General features: G+C 39.3%; 1 protein-coding gene across 1 annotated transcript in view; it reads left to right on the forward strand.

Annotated features, from left to right (window-relative positions):
* LOC135470827 (receptor-type tyrosine-protein phosphatase S-like) overlaps positions 1-16,356 on the forward strand; it is a 30,249-nt gene extending 13,893 nt beyond the window's left edge. The window contains exons 12-19 of the mRNA XM_064749871.1: positions 522-671; positions 2,627-2,726; positions 3,914-4,032; positions 7,737-7,877; positions 8,782-8,904; positions 12,243-12,397; positions 14,386-14,521; positions 15,262-16,356. Of these exons, the coding sequence (XP_064605941.1) occupies positions 522-671; positions 2,627-2,726; positions 3,914-4,032; positions 7,737-7,877; positions 8,782-8,904; positions 12,243-12,397; positions 14,386-14,521; positions 15,262-16,356 (2,019 nt within the window). The remainder of the gene's footprint in view (positions 1-521; positions 672-2,626; positions 2,727-3,913; positions 4,033-7,736; positions 7,878-8,781; positions 8,905-12,242; positions 12,398-14,385; positions 14,522-15,261) is intronic.
* The last annotated feature ends 3,639 nt before the right edge of the window (positions 16,357-19,995 follow it).

Raw genomic sequence — 19,995 nt, forward strand, 5'->3', positions numbered from 1 at the left:
GGAGGGAAATATTAAGGCTGACCATTGAGGTTGGTTCATATCCAGCCCTCGCTAATTAAACTGTAACTGAAAGTCATCAGATTTGTCAAGTACATGTGCCTTATGCAATAAAAATGCACAAAAGTGTGAGAGATGAGGAGATGACCCATTTCCACCCCTAAATATGTATGTTGAACTGAAATAAAAATGTAGACTTTTCTATTAACCTGATTGCATGTGCAACAATACAGAGTAGCATAATGTGAATTTAGTTCATTTATTTATTTATTTGATTGAATATTTACCCTGCCAGCTGCTTTTAGACCTTCCCACATGCAGCTGGAGAGGAAGCCAGCATGAGCTGAACTCGCTGTGACAGCCATCACATTAGTGAGAGGCTTTTGGGTTATTGCGCCCACCAGATAGAGTGTGTATACATGTATGTCTGAAGAAAAGGGAGAGAACAGTGTATTGTCACTACGTAGTAATAATTTACTCTTCATATTGTTGATAATGTAACATTGTTCTTTGTCTCTGTTCAGGAGCAGTACCAGTTTCTACACGAAGCACTTGTAGAAGCACTCAAACTCAGTGAGTGCTCTATTCCCTCAGCAGAGTTCCAGGCTACATACAAGAGCTGGGAGACCCCTGACCCCACCACGGGCAAAACTCCTTTGAAAGAGCAGTTTAAGGTATGGAACAGACTTAAGTACAGCAAACATATTTACACAAATAACATGAGGTTAAAATGATAATATGTTACTTAAAATTGGTATATGTAAAAACACCAAAATTATCTCAACGTTTCCAAAGACTAGGAATGATTAAAAGTGGGATATTTCTTGTATCTGAAGTATGAAAGTGTATGTTATAGTGGCCATTTTTAAGGCAGGGTCTTTGTAAAAAACATTAGAAATGTTTGATATTGTTGGTGTTAAAAAAGTGAATTTGGCAACTGTTTAAGTATAAATGGACGCGTTAGCCAAAGTGGACAACCTATGGTACATTCATACATTAAGTCTGATGAGTCCTTTACAGTTGATGTTAGCAATCCAAAGCAGGTGTCAGCTATCAGTGGCTGTTACCTGCACACACAACACCGTATATACCACTTGGTATTGGCACAGCAGCCACAGCTTCATGGTCATCACTGAGGCAGCAGCCACAGCTTCATGGTGATCACTGAAGCAGCAGCCACAGCTTCATGGTCATCACTGAAGCAGCAGCCACAGCTTCATGGTCATCACTGAAGCAAGAGCCACAGCCTCATGGTCATCACTGAAGCAGCAGCCACAGCTTCAAGGTCATCACTGAAGCAGTAGCCATAGCTTCATGATCATCACTGAATCAGCAGCCATAGCTTCATGATCATCACTGAAGCAGCAGCCATAGCTTCATGATCATCACTGAGGCAGCAGCCACATCTTCATGGTCATCACTGAAGCGGCAGCCACAGCTTCATGGTCATCACTGAAGCAGCAGCCACAGCTTCATGGTCATCACTGAAGCAGCAGTCACAGCTTCATGGTCATCACTGAAGCAGCAGCCACAGCTTCATGATCATCACTGAAGCAGCAGCCACAGCTTCATGATCATCACTGAAGCAGCAGCCACAGCTTCATGATCATGAGTGAAGCAGCAGCCATAGCTTCATGATCATCACTGAAGCAGCAGCCACAGTTTCATAGTCATCACTGAAGCAGCAGCCATTTTGTTATCACCTTAGTTATGGTTCTTGACAAAGTTGACATGCCTGGATGGTGAATGTGTGCTAAACCTGGAAAGAGGAAACTATTTGTCCATTTTCAAATAGTTCGCTTTCTCATGAATTTGGGTCTGGCGTGCCATGACTGAGTGGAATATTTGTGGGGTGTCGCTTGTGCAGGTGAACTGAGAGGTAAGAGCCACCTGCAGCTGACACCCGATTTGGACTGTAGCCATTGTTTAGAAAGGATTTAGCAAACTTTGCGTGATATGGTCCCCAATTTTCTCCCCAATTCCTTCAGATACAGTAGAGAATATTTACTTTACTTCTCTGCCCCCTTTTCCCAAGAACAACACATTTTTTGACCCAACCCTTCGCAATTTGGACAGGATGGCGAAGTGAAAACAGATACTGGGCCAACGAGAACAAAAATGGCATATGGCATGTACGCCAGGCAAAACTACATCTTGAAGTCACACAGTATTTTTTACAGATATTACTCTTCGTGTTACTGAGCTGATCTAATCAAACAGATTAAAGGTATACCATGAGTAATGAAGAGACTGAACAAGGCAAATGTTTGGAACTTTTGGTTTTCTTTACCATGACAACGTGGAGAGTGACAGTTGCTATTCTCAGGCTGCCTTTTAAAATCAGTATTCAGTTTTGACCAATTTTTCTCAGAAAAGATGTGAAGAGAAAAAAGTAGTTTGAATTACTGTTTAAAGGGAAGTTGGATCTTTTTAAATGAAAATGTTCAGTTTCCTACCACAAAATTGAGCTTTAAACTTAACCTTACAAACTGAATATCAAGCCGCAAAGTCCTAATATTATTATTGCATTCAGAAGATGCTAGATATATACTCCTATATAATATTACATTATGTTTTTATATTATTTGGGGATTTTTTTCAAGTGTATAATAAATTATTTTCTCCCCAGGCATTGCAGGAGATGACTGTGCCCCTGAGAAAGACTGATTTTAAAGCAGCTCTCCACCCTGAAAATAAATCCAAGAACAGAAGTGCCAAGATTTTAGCAGGTGCCATAGTTCTTTAAGCTTTTGACACATCAGACAAATCTTGTCTTAAGGCAATGTTGCTGATGTTGTGTGTATCTATGTGTATATAACATTGTAAATAGGAAACATTAAAACGTACTGTTTACACAGAAAAATTATTTGGTACAATTGGAAATCTGGCCTAGGGTCAGAAGTCCACCAAAACTTGGTAATTCAAGATGTATCTCTCCCCAGGTAGGCTGCACATACACATCTATTGCCTATAGTAAACCTAGTGTTTGGAAACAACCTTGAGAACAAATTATCAAAAACAGTGTCCAAAATTTGACTACCAGACATGGTGATTCTTTATAGAGCTGTTTGGTCGAGCTGAAAATGAATATAAACAGAGATCAACTAAATTTTGTGCATGTATTCTCTTCAATAAGGAAAAAGCCTGTGGAATTTTGGCATTAACCCATTTGACAAATTATTGTCAAAACTTATAGACATAAAGATTTCAAAATGAAGCAAATCTCATGAAGAGCTGAGTCAAAAGCTTATAAAAACTTGTCTCTGCAAAATGCATTTTCGAACACTGTATATTTATATTAACATTTAGTTTAATATTTAATAATTAATATTTCCACTGGTAAATAAAGGGCTTGAAAACTTTTTAGATGAACAACTGGAGAAGGGTGTATACAGGACAACACTGTTTTGTTACCTTCAACAATCTTTAATACTACAATTTGCCCTTAGCCAAAAATTTGAGAAATGACATTATAAGTATTACGATAAGTATTATTCTGAAGTCAAAATAAAACATCTTTAAGACACAATCTTACAGAAGAGTTAGGGACAGTGCTTGAAGTGTTTTCCATAGTATTATAGCTTGTCCAGAACTCCTGTAGGTGAGGCCAGAACTCCTATAGCCGAGGCCAGAACTCCTCCAGGTGAGGCCAGAACTCCAATAGGTGAGGCCAGAACTCCTATAGGTGAGGCCAGAACTCCTTTAGGTGAGGCCAGAACTCCAATAGGTGAGGCCAGAACTCCAATAGGTGAGGCCAGAACTCCAATAGGTGAGGCCAGAGCTCCTATAGGTGAGGCCAGAACTCCAATAGGTGAGGCCAGAACTCCAATAGGTGAGGCCAGAACTCCTATAGGTGAGGCCAGAACTCCTGTAGGTGAGGACAGATTGTTGAACCAGTAAACGTTTTGTGTTACAGCCGATTCTAGCAGACCATTCCTGTCCACTCCAGTCCCAGGGGGAAGTGATTATATCAATGCCGTCTTCCTGCCTGTGAGTACTTGTAGGACATTTCTGTTCATCTCTGAAGCTCCATTTTAACCCCACCTGTACCACTTATGGTGAGATACATGTATTGTGAGATGGGGAAAAGTAAGATATCAATGTTAGGCTTTTCTGGTTAGCTGAGAGGTGTATGGGACAGCGTATTATAGAAAATAGAAAGGTTATGTTTAAATCACAGATCACGGGCTTGAATTAGGGATAGAATTAACGTACATGTATATGGTAGCATATCATGAAAAGAGGGAATAGCAATTGGGTGATCTATGCTCTCTTGGTCCATGGGCCAGTTTGTTCAATTTGCTTATATCTTGAAAATAACTGGAGGAGAATCATGTAAGTAAGAGGTTGTACTGGGTATGGGAGGCTTCAGGACTGATCAAGTATGGAGACCAGCTTGATTTGCATACTAAGGGTGGCATATTCAGTAAATTTCGTTAAACCTATTGGTTATTGGTTTCTGTCGTCTGAATATTATCCGATTTTTAGAAAGTTGTATGTGCAGGATAGTTTTGTGTAACCTCAGACTAATGTTAAAAACCAGCTTGACCTGTACATAAGAGATTGCATTTAACATTTCCTTGACTCCCATAGGTTGTGAGTCACGTTTTGTGTAGGTTGAAGATTAGTTTTTATATATAAGAATCATGTAAATGGAAGCTTCATTAAGTATATGAGCCCTCATACAGGATTCGAAAATCAGTTGTTTCATATTTAATGATCTGGGTGATTTCATCATTTCATTGGTTGTTAATATTTTGTATTGATGTTGTTGTTGTTGTGCCCCTCAGATCTGCTCTGATAAAAAAAAAACACCCAGAGGTATGCATAATTTTTACACATTAAACAGTTTCCCTTGTTCTGATTAGTGGTTGCATTCCATGCTGTCTGTGTGTATAACTGCTCCAAATATTGTTTGATTTGATAAAATCTTATGTGCAGTTTTACTTTGCTGAAGGTTTGCATATTTAGTGGCTTTCTTCATTCTTAGTACACGATTCTCGTTTCCCTGCTTCTCAAAATATTGTCTGAGATTAACAAAAGTTTTCCTTTTTATTGATTTCTTTGATTCTGGTTTTTCTTTGGTTTGCCTGCAATAACTGATGAAAGATGTTGCCTGATGTTGATGAAATTTCTGTGCAGGCTCATTTTATAGACCCTCAGGTCAAATTAAAAAATCAGCTTGATTTATGCATAAGTTTTGTAAATTGTGTAACTTAGCATGGAATATATAATGAATGAAATTACCTGGTTATACCCTCTGAAGAGGAGGGTCATATTTCTAGCTATTACAGTTCAGGGTTTTAGTTTTTTGCTCATATCTTGAAAACTAAATTCAGGAGAATCATGAAAGAGGTAGGTTACATGTTAGACTCTTGTGGATGATGCATACCTTTTGATCTGGTGAACATTTAATGTTCTGGATTTTACCTTCAGAAAATACATTGTATTTGAGCATACATGAATGATATGATGTATGATTATCAAATTAGAATGGATACTCACCATCTTTGATTGTGTCTCCATCATGGTGTTAAAAACTGAGCTTTTCTATTCAGTTCCTAGCTATATATGTCGATAAGCATGTTAGAAGGTAAATTTTCAGCTTTTCTGTTAAGCTTCTATTTATTGGTTGTACATTTACACATACACTGTATACGTTAAAATTTCAGCTTTTCTGTTAAGCTTCTATTTATTGGATGTCCATTTACACCTACACTGTATATGTTAAAATTTTAACTTTTCTATCTGGCTTCTACATATATTTTGCAAGTTTACTAACTGCTGAATCAGACAGGATTCTATGAATTATCAATCCTGTTTGTCATTTCTGTTATGGACACTTTGACCTTTTTACATTGAAAACCACACCTCTTGTTGGTTCTACCCTAGTCCCTTAACCTTTTTGCATTTGGCAGAGCAATGTTTAGTGTGATTGTGCTACTTCGGTTGAATTGACCACTTTCAGGGCTTCACCAAAAGTGGAAGTTTATCAGTCTACACAGAGTAATGCCTTCAGAATATGCTTGAGTTAAAGGTTGAAGAAAACACTTAATTGTTCTTGCCACAGTGATTTTATAGCGAGGAAGTGAGAACTGATTATCCCAGTCCAGGGTCCAGTTGTTTTTTTAAGACTGACATGTAAAATCAGACTTAACTTTAGGCCAAATCTTCAGTTTTGTATCTGGCTAAAAAAAACAATTGAGTAAAAAAAATTATTAAATGTGAACTAAATCTGTGGCTGTTACAATATGACTTTGGGACAGCTACATTGGCTGCTGAGTTTGGCTAAAATTTTTAGCATAAAATACGACTTAATAGCAGTATTAGCTAATACAGTTTTGAACTACTCAGTCCAGGGGTCTGAGGCCATTCCTTTCTGTGTTCCTGATTTGGGTGAAATATTGCCGGTTATGATTTGAAGAATCGAATCGAGAAAGGATTGTTCAGATATCTAATGTTCTAATCAACAGAATGCAGAGATGCTTACCACATTGTAATACCTTAAATACTTACAAAGCAAACATAATACAATATATGTGTACCCTTAAATACTTACAAAGCAAACATAATACAATATATGTGTACCCTTAAATACTTACAAAGCAAACATAATACAATATATGTGTACCCTTAAATACTTACAAAGCAAACATAATACAATATATGTGTATGCTTCATTATACATGTTAATTATCATCACCATAGGGAAGTTCATCTAGACTGTTAAGCTGTATTTAATATTTATGAAACGTCCTGGATTTATGGATTTGTGAAACCTTGTGAAGAATCTTAAGGGAGCTCATCTGGCTGTTTAAGTTGCACAGCATTTACTTGCAAGTGCCAAGTGGCCCATTCACAGTTTAAAAACATTTCATTGACTTCTAAATTATTTCCACTGATATCAGGCATGATATTTTTGGCTTTCTTCCTGTTTAAGAATGAACTCCTCCATTTTGCCCAAAAATTTGTTAAAAACAAGTTCTGGAACTAGCTTAGAAGGCTAGTGCTGAAAATGACAAAACTACTAGATGTGAGAAATGGTTTCTGCATTCTTCTCATCATTGTGATCATAGCCCAAAGCATTAGTTTGATATTTATCAAATTCTGAACTTGACAACCCTAATTCCTCAGCCTTTTCACATATGAAAATGCAACTTTCAGTGCAGTTTGTGCCTATTTGTCATTTCATTTTGGAGGCAAAACTACATTGGTTGGATTTGCCAGTTTCAGGGCTTCACAAAAAGTACAATTTTATGAGTCAACGCAGAATAATGCCTTGGGAATATGCTTGAATAAACACCATGCAAACATGCGAAAAAGGTTGAAGAACTGCAGTAATTAGGACATTCATGTACTACACACTTGGTAGACTGTTTAGATTTTTGTAAATGTAGGGTGAGGAGTAACTGAGCAATGTGTGAAGTAAACACACTTTTGTTCATCAAAGCACAGACATACTGGCTATGTGGAGTCATTTTTCAATTGTCCTGGACAACAGATTCTGAACTTTAAGTAGTGGACTACTGGCATTTAAAGAGATAATTTATGCACATGAAATGTTACAACAATGGCTCTTTTATTTTCAGTTTAGACAGTAATATTTCTCAGATTTATTATAAGATATATTTATAGCTCAAAAAGGTTTGCACTTAAGAGTTAAAACATTGTGGGTAGTGTATTTGAATGCTGTCATAGTTTCATGAAATCTCATATTTTTGTTTTGTTATTATGCACAGGCGTATAAGATGAAGAGAGCCTTTATTCTGACTCAAACGCCCCTGCCAAATACAGTACTAGATTTCTGGCGGCTTGTTTTTGAGCAAAATGTCAGCTCCATAGTTATGCTCAATGTCCTGTCTAAAGACAAGCCAAACAAGGTAAGTCGCTGGATCCGTTAGTTGAAGCGGTGCTGTTGTTGTTGGAATGGTACAATCCAGCCCTCACAGGTTCAGATGCATCTTTAAGTCAGTACATTTATCCAAAACCTGCCTAATTTTTTTCCGTGTGCGCCAGGTTTTTTTCACTCTATCAAGGGCAAGCCCTCCACATAGCATGTCTGGCATTTTCAACAACAGCACATTTCATTTTATTTACTGATTTAGATTGTGGGAAATAGCTCCTAATATTTACTGCTTCCTTCTTCATGGAAAGTCTGAAATGGTGCAAGTATCAATGTACAGTTACAACATACACTGTAGCTAGGCCGAACAGCCAAAACTTGTGTTTAGTTTGATGTATAGCTTTATATTTGACTATAACTTTTGACCACTCTTGGGTGTTTGTGTTGTTTTTAACTTTTTCTTAATCAGACCTGTTATACAACGTAAGTGAGCGTATAGTACATAGGTTAAATAGTTGTATGGATCTGCATGTTCTTGTCTTGGCAATGGAGCACCTGGCCACGGGATCATGAAGCAGTTTTACCTTAATCATTAGACTTGGTATGTCCCTCTCCGCTATTTTATCTGAAATTTTTTTTACAGGAACTTACGCTCTCAAGCAATATTTTGACCTTGTTATGGAAGAATTAACAATTTTAAAGTGATTTGAAATTTTGACTTAATTCTACATAATCGTTTTGTGATCCTGGGGCCTGGACTCCTTACAGGGCCATACAAACCAATAATCTGTATATGTTCAGTTTAAGAATTGTCTTTTATGCTCCTTGTGTAATTTCTCTTATCCCAGCATAAGATGTTTTAGTGTGGGGAGCAAGTCATATCTAGTTATGTGTCAGATATTGTTGCAGTGTGGTTATGCGATTCTTGTTGTGTTGGACAGTCGGCAGTGAAGTACTGGCCAGAAAGTGAAGCAGAGTTTGGGCCATTTCTTGTGGAGACTTTGGAGATAGAAGCAGGGGACATGTGTGATGTGAGGACACTACAAATAACCTACAAAAAAGAGGTGTGTATGTCATTCAGTTGTACATCCAGTTGTTAACAAATTGATTATCCTTTGGATAATATGACCATTTGGACAATAATCCACATGGTCACATGCTTCAGGCATCTGTATGCACCTTTGAGTTATCCTTCTTATCTCTTGTGTGTAGCCACAAGTTTGTCTCTTGCATGTGGCCACCTGTGCAGCTCAGGTGTGTCTATTGTATTGGCCACCTGTACACCTGGGGTTTGTCTCTTGCGTGAGCCAACTATATACTTTAGGTTTGGTGGTTGTATGGGGCCACCTGTGCGCCTAGGGTTTGCCTCTTGTTTGTGGCCACCTGTGCACCTAAGGTTTGCCTCTTGTATGGGGCCAACTGTGAACCTAAGGTTTGCCTCTTGTGTGTGACCACCTGTACACCTCAGGTTTGCCTCTCATATGGGACACCTGTTCACCTGGGGTTTGTCTCTTGCGTGAGCCAGCTATGTACCTTAGGTTTGGTTGTTGTATGGGGCCACCTGTGCACCTCAGGTTTGCCTCGTGTATGGGGCCACCTGTGCACCTAATGTTTGCCTCTTGTATGGGGCCACCTGTGCACCTAAGGTTTGCCTCTTGTGTGTGACCACCTGTACACCTCAGGTTTGCCTCTCATATGGGTCACCTGTTCACCTGGGGTTTGTCTCTTGCGTGAGCCAACTATGTACCTTAGGTTTGGTTGTTGTATGGGGCCACCTGTGCACCTAAGGTTTGCCTCTTGTGTGTGGCCACCTGTGCACCTAAGGTTTGCCTCTTGTATGGGGCCAACTGTGAACCTAAGGTTTGCCTCTTGTGTGTGACCACCTGTACACCTCAGGTTTGCCTCTCATATGGGACACCTGTTCACCTGGGGTTTGTCTCTTGCGTGAGCCAGCTATGTACCTTAGATTTGGTTGTTGTATGGGGCCACCTGTGCACCTAAGGTTTGCCTCTTGTGTGTGGCCACCTGTGCACCTAAGGTTTGACTCTTGTATGGGGCCACCTGTGCACCTAGGGTTTGAGTCTTGCATGGGGCCACCTGTGCACCTAGGGTTTGACTCTTGTATGGGGTCATCTATACTCACTTCAGGTTTGTTTTTTGTGTGTTGCTACCTGTGTACCTCAGGTTTGTCTCATGTATGGGGATACCTCTACACCTCAGGTTTCAATCTTTGTATGGGCCACCTGTACACTTGCAGTTTGTTTCTTGTAAGAGATGACCTTCTGCACCTCGTGCATGTCTCTTGTATACACCAGGTTTGCCTCTCATATGGGACACCTGTTCACCTGGGGTTTGTCTCTTGCGTGAGCCAACTATGTACCTTAGGTTTGGTTGTTGTATGGGGCCACCTGTGCACCTAGGGTTTGAGTCTTGTATGGGGCCACCTGTGCACCTAAGGTTTGACTCCTGTATGGGGTCATCTATACTCACTTCAGGTTTGTCTTTTGTGTGTTGCTACCTGTGTACCTCAGGTTTGTCTCATGTATGGGGATACCTCTACACCTCAGGTTTCAATCTTTGTAGGGGCCACCTGTACACTTGCAGTTTGTTTCTTGTAAGTGGTGACCTTCTGTACCTCGTGCATGTCTCTTGTATACACCAGGTTTGTCTCTTGTATGGGGCCACCTGTGCATCCCCGTTTTTTTTCCTGTTTTGGGCGACCTGTGCACCTCAAGTTTGTCTGTTGTATTAGGGCCACCAGTATGTACACCTCAGACTTGTCTCTTGTATTTGGGCTGTCTGTATGTACACCTCAGGTTCGTCTCCTGTATAAGGTCCACTTGTACGTACGCAGCAGGCTTGTCTCTTGTGTAAGGGCCACTTGTACATACTCCGCAGGCTTGTCTCTTGTATAAGGGCCACCTGTACGTACACCAGAGGCTTGTCTCTTGTACAAGGGCCACCTGTACATACACCAGAGGCTTGTCTCTTGTATAAGGTCCACCTGTATGTACACCAGAGGCTTGTCTCTTGTATAAGGTCAACCTGTACGTACACTGCAGAGTTGTTTGTAGGATAAGGCCCACCTATACGTACACCAGAGGCTTGTCTCTTGTATAAGGGCCACTTGTATGTACACCAGAGGCTTGTCTCTTGTATAAGGGCCACCTGTATGTACACCAGAGGCTTGTCTCTTGTGTAAGGGCCACTTGTACATACTCCGCAGGCTTGTCTCTTGTATAAGGGCCACCTGTACGTACACCAGAGGCTTGTCTCTTGTACAAGGGCCACCTGTACGTACACCAGAGGCTTGTCTCTTGTATAAGGTCCACCTGTATGTACACCAGAGGCTTGTCTCTTGTATAAGGTCAACCTGTACGTACACTGCAGAGTTGTTTGTAGGATAAGGCCCACCTATACGTACACCAGAGGCTTGTCTCTTGTATAAGGGCCACTTGTATGTACACCAGAGGCTTGTCTCTTGTATAAGGGCCACCTGTATGTACACCAGAGGCTTGTCTCTTGTATAAGGTCCACCTGTACATACACCAGAGGCTTGTCTCTTGTACAAGGGCCACCAGTACATACACCTCAGGCTTGTCTCTTGTATTAGGGCCACCTGTATGTACACCTGAGGCTTGTCTCTTGTATAAGGTCCACCTGTATGTACACCAGAGGCTTGTCTCTTGTATAAGGTCAACCTGTACGTACACTGCAGAGTTGTTTGTAGGATAAGGTCCACCTATACGTACACCAGAGGCTTGTCTCTTGTATAAGGGCCACTTGTATGTACACTGCAGGCTTGTCTTTTGTATAAGGTTCACCTGTACGTACACCTCAGGCTTGTCTCTTATATAAGGTCCAGCTGTATATATGCCTAAGGCTTGTTTCTTGTATAAGGTCCACCTGTACGTACACCAGAGGCTGATCTCATGTATACTTCACATATGGGAGACTCCCATCCTATAATAGAAATAATAACAATAAGTAAATGAAAAATTGTAGCTAATGTCTGACTAATAGCATGGTAACATGACATCAGTATATTTATTGATATATATATATATATATATGTATTGGATTGATGTTGTACCAGAAAAAATGTTTCACTTATAACTGGTTGTCAGTTTTATTTCTGGAGGAAATTGGATTGCTGGGATAAACCACAAATGTTGCTGAGGACATGTGAAATACCAGTAAATTACACCATATTAGGGATGGAAGACAAGTGGCCTTCACAAAATGTAAAGGTTTTAGTGGTACATAGATGTATATGTATTAGCTGATAACAAATCCTACATGTATGCATCAAGGGATAAATGTATGTGTTTCAGCTTTACATATGCCATGTACATGTGTACTGGGTACCTGTCTTGTCATTTCTTGATATTTGTTACTGCAGGAAGACAAGAAGTTTACAATCAAACAGTTCCTGTGTAAGTTTTGGTCAGATGGCACCCTGTCCTCCAGTGTATCAACTGGAATCCTGTCTGTACTGGAAGAAGTGGAACGTTGGCAGCAACAGAGTCAGAACAGGCCAATCCTAGTTCACTGCCTGTGGGTATACCTTACATCATAGCTCTACATTATAAACTACATCTTGTAGTTATAACACTACATCTTAAACGACATCTTGTAGTTATAAGACTACGTTTGAGTCTGCAGTCTGTAGTTATTTGTTTATTTGATTGGTGTTTTATGCCCTGGGCAAATCCTCCACCATCCGCATGTTGCTGACAGACCTACAGCCTGTAGCTATTACTCTACATTTGGATCTACGTCCTGTAGTTAAAGTCTTACATTTAAATCTACAGCCTTTAGTTATAACCCGACCTTTGAATCTACAGCATAGTTATAAACTTGCATTTATATCTACGTTCTGTAGTTATGACCCTTCATCTAAAACACACAGCCTGTAGTTTAACCTTACATCTGAATTTACGGAGTGTAGTTACAACCCTACATCTGAATCTAATCTGTAGTTATTACCCTAATCCACAACCTGAAGTTATTATACTACATCATAACCCTAGAACCAATCCTACAGCCTGTAGTTACAACCCTACATCTGAATATAATCTATAGTTAATCCCTAATCTACAACCTGAAGTTATTGTACTACATCATAACCATAGAACCAATCCTACAGCCTGTAGTTACAACCCTACATCTGAATATAATCTGTAGTTAATCCCTAATCTACAACCTGAAGTTATTGTACTACATCATAACCCTAGAACCAATCCCACGGCCTGTAGTTACAACCCTACATCTGAATATTGTCTGTAGTTAATCCCTAATCTACAACCTGAAGTTATTGTACTACATCATAAACCTAGAACCAATCCCACAACCTGTAGTTACAACCCTACATCTGAGTATAATTTGTAGTTCATCCCTAATCTACAACCTGAAGTTATTATGCTGCGTCATAACTCTAGAACCAATCCCACAGCCTTTAGTTACAACCTTACATCTGAATCCAATCGGTAGTTAATCCCTTATCCACAACCTAAAGTTATTATACTACATCATAACCTTAGAACCAATCCTACAGCCTGTAGTTACAACTCTACATCTGAATATAATCTGTAGTTAATCCCTAATCTACAACCTGAAGTTATTGTAGTACATCATAGCCCTAGAACCAATCCCACACCCTATAGTTACAACCCTACATCTGGGTATAATCTGTAGTAAATCCCTAATCCACAGCCTATATCTGTATTTCCAAATCTACAGCCAGTAATTATAACCATAATCCATAAGCTGTAGTTATAACCTACATCTGGAATTTACAAAGTGTAGTTGTAACCTTAATCTAGAGATCTAGTTATAATATTCCATTTTATTCCAAAGTCTGGTAAACCTAATCCACAACCTATAATTATTATGCTTATCCTCAACCTATAGTTGTAATGCTAATCCACAACCTATACGTGCATTTATAATCCTGCCCCCTAATCCAGAGCCTGCAGTGATAATCTGAAATTTTAATTTGGATCCAGATAAACCAAATCTGTAACCTATAATTATAACCCAAGCCCATAGCCTGCAATTGTAATTATACGCAGTGAGAGCAAGCCAAGGCTTGTCCACAAACTAGAAGAGACTTCATTGAGTACTGATGGTGTTTGATAATGCTAGAGACCTCCAGTACTGCATCCAGAAACCAGTCCACAAGTGAGCACACTACTGCTTAAGACTGCAGTATTGTACTGTATTTGTGCAGGCACTTTGATACTGTGCTGACTCCACATATTGGGTATGTCTATTTGGTCCTATTACCAAATCTCTGTATCTCAAAAAGTACAGCATATATTGATCTGGAGTTTTACCTGCATGTAAAGAACAGTGGCACAGTGTTCCACTGCTGGTGCTCTGTGTGCGTATTAATTACAGCAAATTACCAAATTCATGATTTCAGTACTTTATGTATTGAGCTGAAGTTTGGCATTCATGTGTTAAATCTAAGTTAGAAGTCCGTCCAATGTCATTGTCTGTACTAGTGAGGGTTGATGGGATATGTATCGTCATGATCACAGAGACGGTGTTACAAAGAGTGGCTTGTTCTGTGTGGCCTCGTCTGTCCGAGAGCGACTAAAGGTGGACCAAGAAGTGAATATCCTGCAGACTGTCAAACAGATGAGGATCCACAGACCTGAAATCATCACAGATCTGGTACATGAAAGATTCACTTCAACATTGTTGAGGATGTACAGCATAAGCATCCAGTCTTGTGTCTGCATGTATGAAGGTGTGGTGTGTGCCAGATGTCGTGAGATGGGTGGTGTGTGACAGATGTGTGTGACAGATGTTGTGAAATGAATGGTGTCTGGTGGATGTGAGTGGCAGATGTGAGATGGGTGGTGTCTGGTAGATGTGTGTGGCAGATGTGAGATGGGTGGTGTCTGGTAGATGTGTGTGGCAGATGTTGTGCAATGGGTGGTGTTTGACAGATGTGTGTGACAGATGTTGTGAAATGGGTGGTGTGTGACAGATGTTGTGAAATGGGTGGTGTGTGACAGATGTTGTGAGATGGGTGGTGTCTGGCAGATGTGAGATGAGTGGTGCCTGGCAGATGTTGTGAGATGGGTGGTGTTTGGCAGATGTGTGTGGCAGATGTTATGAGATGGGTGGTGTCTGACAGATGTGTGTGGCAGATGTTGTGACATGGGTGGTGTTTGACATGTTGTGAGAAGGGTGGTGTCTGGTAGATGTGTGGGGCAGATGTCATGAGATGAGTGATGGGTGGTGTGTGACAGATGTTGTGAAATGGGTGTTGTCTGGTAGATGCGTGTTACAGATGTTATGAAATGGTTGGTGCTTGACAGTTGTGTGTGATAGATGTTGTGAAATGGGTGGTGTCTTCCAGATGTGTCTTGTAGATGTTGTGAGACGAGATGGTTGGTGTTTGACAGATGTATGTGGCAGATGTCGTGAGATTGGTGGTGTTTGACAGATGTTGTGAGATAGATGGTGCATGTATGGCAGATGTTGTGAGACTGGGGATGTGTGATACGTGTATGGCAGATGTTGTGAGACTGGTGGTGTGTGATACGTGTATGGCAGATGTGAGGATGGTGGTGTGTGATACGTGTATGGCAGATGTCGTGAGACTGGTGGTGTGTGATATGTGTATAACAGATGTCATGAGACTGGTGGTATGTGATATGTGTATGGCAGATGTGAGACTGGTGGTGTGTGATACGTGTATGGTAGATGTCTTGAGACTGGTGGTGTGTGATATGTGTATGGCAGATGTGAGGATGGTGGTGTGTGATACGTGTATGGCAGATGTGAGGATGGTGGTGTGTGATACGTGTATGGCAGATGTCATGAGACTAGTGGTATGTGATATGTGTATAACAGATGTCATGAGACTGGTGGTATGTGATATGTGTATGGCAGATGTGAGACTGGTGGTGTGTGATATGTGTATGGTAGATGTCATGAGACTGGTGGTGTGTGATATGTGTATGGTAGATGTCCTGAGACTGGTGGTGTGTGATATGTGTATGGTAGATGTCCTGAGACTGGTGGTATGTGATATGTGTATGGTAGATGTCATGAGACTGGTGGTATGTGATATGTGTATGGTAGATGTCATGAGACTGGTGGTGTGTGATATGTGTATGGCAGATGTCGTGAGACTGGTGGTATGTGATATGTGTATGGTAGATGTCCTGAGACTGGTGGTATGTGATATGTGTATGGTAGATGTCATGAGTCTGGTGGTGTGTGATATGTGTATTGCAGATGTCATGAGACTGGTGGTGTGTGATACGTGTATGGTAGATGTCTTGAGACTGGTGGTGTGTGATATGTGTATGGTAGATGTCATGAGACTGGTGGTGTGTGATATGTGTATGGCAGATGTGAGACTGGTGGTGTGTGATATGTGTATGGCAGATGTCGTGAGACTGGTGGTGTGTGATATATGTATGGCAGATGTGAGACTGGTGGTGTGTGATATGTGTATGGCAGATGTCATGAGTCTGGTGGTGTGTGACTGATGTGGTGTGATGGGTCGTGTGGAACTGATGTGGTGTGGCACTGATGTGGTGTGGCACTGATGTGGTGTGATGGGTGGTGTGACAGGCTCACTCCCACATCCCTGTGTGAAATATACATAAGCTCTAATAGTCACCAGACAACAGTATTGAAGCAGCTATAAAATTTAATGTTTATTGTACTCTTTTAGTTGAAGGCTATTGCTGCTGTTTGGAGAAGCCAAATTCAGACATGTCTAGCTTCTTTGATTAGGATATTGAAGTACAGTTACAGTTATATAAGGAGGATTTAACTGTCCATCCTGTACAGACATAATGCTGTTTGTTTGTGTGTCCAAGGGGTTGTCACCACCTGTAGTGTGTTTTCACCCTCGTCTGGGAGATGATTAAAGCTAAAAAGTCCAAAAAACAAAATAACTAATTTTCCCTGATTTTGCCGAACATGTAACTAAATATTATGAATTTGATAACAGATCTAATGTTTTTTACATTTACAGGAGCAGTTCAGGTTTCTCCATAAACTTGTCTTGGCTTATTTGGAGAGCTTCCAAACTTACTCCAACTTCAAATGAATCCAGTTAGGACTTTCCTGGAGACTCGTTGGGGGTCTCTTCTGCAGGTTTTGTAAAATTGACTGCATAATATTGACTTTGACTTCTTTACATGATGCTCTGTATGCATATATTTTTTGCTTTCACCTCAGTTTGTAAGGATTGTAATTATTTTAAAAAATAAATATTATATCTATTATATATGGTATTTCATATAAAATATTTGGTGTACAAATCATTTCTTAATTTTTTTATTAAACTATAGTTTTAAATTTCAAACTATTGTCAATTGCTCAGTAGGTTTTAGTTATTCTTTTCTGTTGTTATACCCTTGTAAAACAGGGCAAGGATTATATCTTCGCAATTTCCATTATTACTTGATCCCCTTCTGGTGCTGGAGGGTGCAATATGTGTAGAACCCCTCCGGGGGGGGGGGGGGACAATCATTCGATCATTAAACAAATTTCCATTTGTTTTTGTGAACACAATCAGTCCCATTGACTGAACATGCAATGTGGCCATTCTTGCCCAGACATCTGTCAGTCAGACTTGTCTCTGTTTCGCATCACTCTGGTCAGTAACTTTTGAAATCTTTGTATATAACCATAACTTCTACATTTTTATATTAGCACTGGACTGCATTTGTCTGCTGTGGGAAAGAACCTTTGTACTGAATTGTTCATGCTAGATTTTATACTAATGTCATTTGTAGCCCATGGGCCTGAGTGGGTGTGGCCATGGTGCATAAAGGGTCTTGATGCTTGAGTTCAGCCATGTACCAAGGGACCAGTGCCTTGGATATCTGTGCAGTGATTTTGCTGACTGATAAATGTCATTATAATATGTAATATTTAAATGCTGCAATATATTAAATATACTTTTTTGAACAAAACTTAAATCAAAATATCAGTAAGGGTTTTCAGATCTGTGTGTTCATCTCCATTGTTGAAGAGTACTGTTATTAAAGTCAGATTTAATATCATTAAATCTGTTAGTGATATATTTTTGTCTTTTAGCTTTCAGGTAGAGCATATTAACATTATGTAAACTGTTTTTTCACACTGCTTAATTGTTAATAAAAAATAAAGATTTTTAAAATATAGACTTGAAAAAAATAATGTTTGCTGCAAATTTTTGACTATGACTGAACTGTGGGGCTACCTAAAAGAACAGGGAACCCACTGTCACTTAATGGCTATGAATACTTTCTTGGGAGATGTGAAGTTTCTTGTTAAGAGCGACATACATGTATATTCATTCCAGTGAATCATGCTTCACACATCTACATGATATGTGTAGGCCTGAGGAAGTACTTATTACTGTTAATATTTGGACATTTTTTCGGCATTATTATGTGTATTTTAGAAACGAACCTTTATTATGTAATATTTGAGATATTTTTTCATTTCTGTACTGCATACATGTACATTTGCATTCAATATTTTGAAGTATATGGAATATGTGTTTTTTTTCCATTATCTATTCAGTTAACATATTTTGAATTGAGAGCGCTGTGTTTGTGATAATGGCTTATGCAAGACCCGTAAGGCTTTAATTAAAAAAAGAACTTGTGAGAGTTGTTTTAATGGCATTGTTACACATGTATATGACAGCTTCATTGGCATTGCTTAAGCAGCTTATTTTTAGTACCCATGGCATTAAACTGTAGGTATAACTATTCTGGTCTTTTCCTTTACACAACCCATAGCACCAAACTGTAGGTGGAACTATTCTTATCTTCGTTTACACAACCCATAGCACCATGCTGTAGGTGTAACTGTTGTTGTCTTTTTCATTTACACAACCCATAGCACCAAACTGTAAGTGTAACTATTGTTGTCTTTTTCCTTAACCCAACCCATTGCATCAAACTGTAGGTGTAACTATTGTTGTCTTTTTCCTTTACACAACCCATAGCACCAAGCTGTAGGTGTAACTAGTCTTGTTTTTTCCTTCACACACCTAACCTGTAGCGCCAAGCTTAGATGTAACTATTCTGGTTTTTTCCTTTATATAATCAAGAGAGCATTAAATTGTAGTTTTGTAACTATTCATGTCTTCTGCTTTACATAACTACATGTAACCCATAGCACGGGGCAGTAGCTGTAACCATTCTTAAAGTAAAAGAAAGCTAAAATGTGAAGTAAGGTTCATCATACAGACAATTGAAAACTATGCGTGAAAAAGCTTCCTTTTATATTTACAGATTTTTTAAAGAGTGTTGAAAGGCATTCAGATATTTGAATATTATGGTGGGCTTTATGAGCCATACTGACGGTGTCTAGAAACTCTTAACGTCACATCACCATTTTTTCCTGATGTTCACCAGCACGAAGAAATTTTTGGGAATCTTTTATCAGTAATCTCTTACTCGTGGGTAAAAAAGAGTTATGCCTACGTTCAGTTTCATAATTTTGGGAAAAGTTCCTGTGACTGATAGTATGGTCCCACTCAGAATTCAAAGGTTTGAACGCCTTTAAATCTCTTCATTAAAATATAAAAATATAGATGAAAATAAATTTGTGCATATTTTTAAATGATCTATTTTAAAATAATACCTACTTCGATTTTTAGAGGTCTTTTAAATAATTAGTTTTCAGATTTTTGTGTACACAAAATGATCGAAATAGATATTTTCTGATGATTTTGCTGCAGATGTATAGATGAGATGAATTATGATTTGTATAAGCATTTTTATATTTCCAGTATTGGAATACATGCTTACTAGGTGTCTCCAAATAGAACACTTGTAAATATGAGATGGATTGTGTTTTTCTTTCTCATTGATTTCTGTTTGTGATTTCCTGTTCATTCTTTTTCTTGTTTATTATGAAATGCTTTGATATGATTTATTGGCAAAATGGATTAACTATATTGTACTTTTTTTCCTTGACGTTCAAGATTATGCTCAAAAGTATTTCACAGGTATAGTGTTTGACTTAATTAGGTTTGAGAAACTTGGCAACTCAGGCAACCTGGATTGATGGGGAACACATAACACCCTGAAAATATGAACATGTAAAGCACAATGACAAGAGGATATTCCATCCTTGATACGTGTACATGTCAATTACCACAAATTACAAAATAC

This window comes from Liolophura sinensis, chromosome 7, assembly GCF_032854445.1.
Source record: "Liolophura sinensis isolate JHLJ2023 chromosome 7, CUHK_Ljap_v2, whole genome shotgun sequence".
In the NCBI taxonomy this organism is placed as follows: Eukaryota; Metazoa; Mollusca; class Polyplacophora; order Chitonida; family Chitonidae; genus Liolophura; species Liolophura sinensis.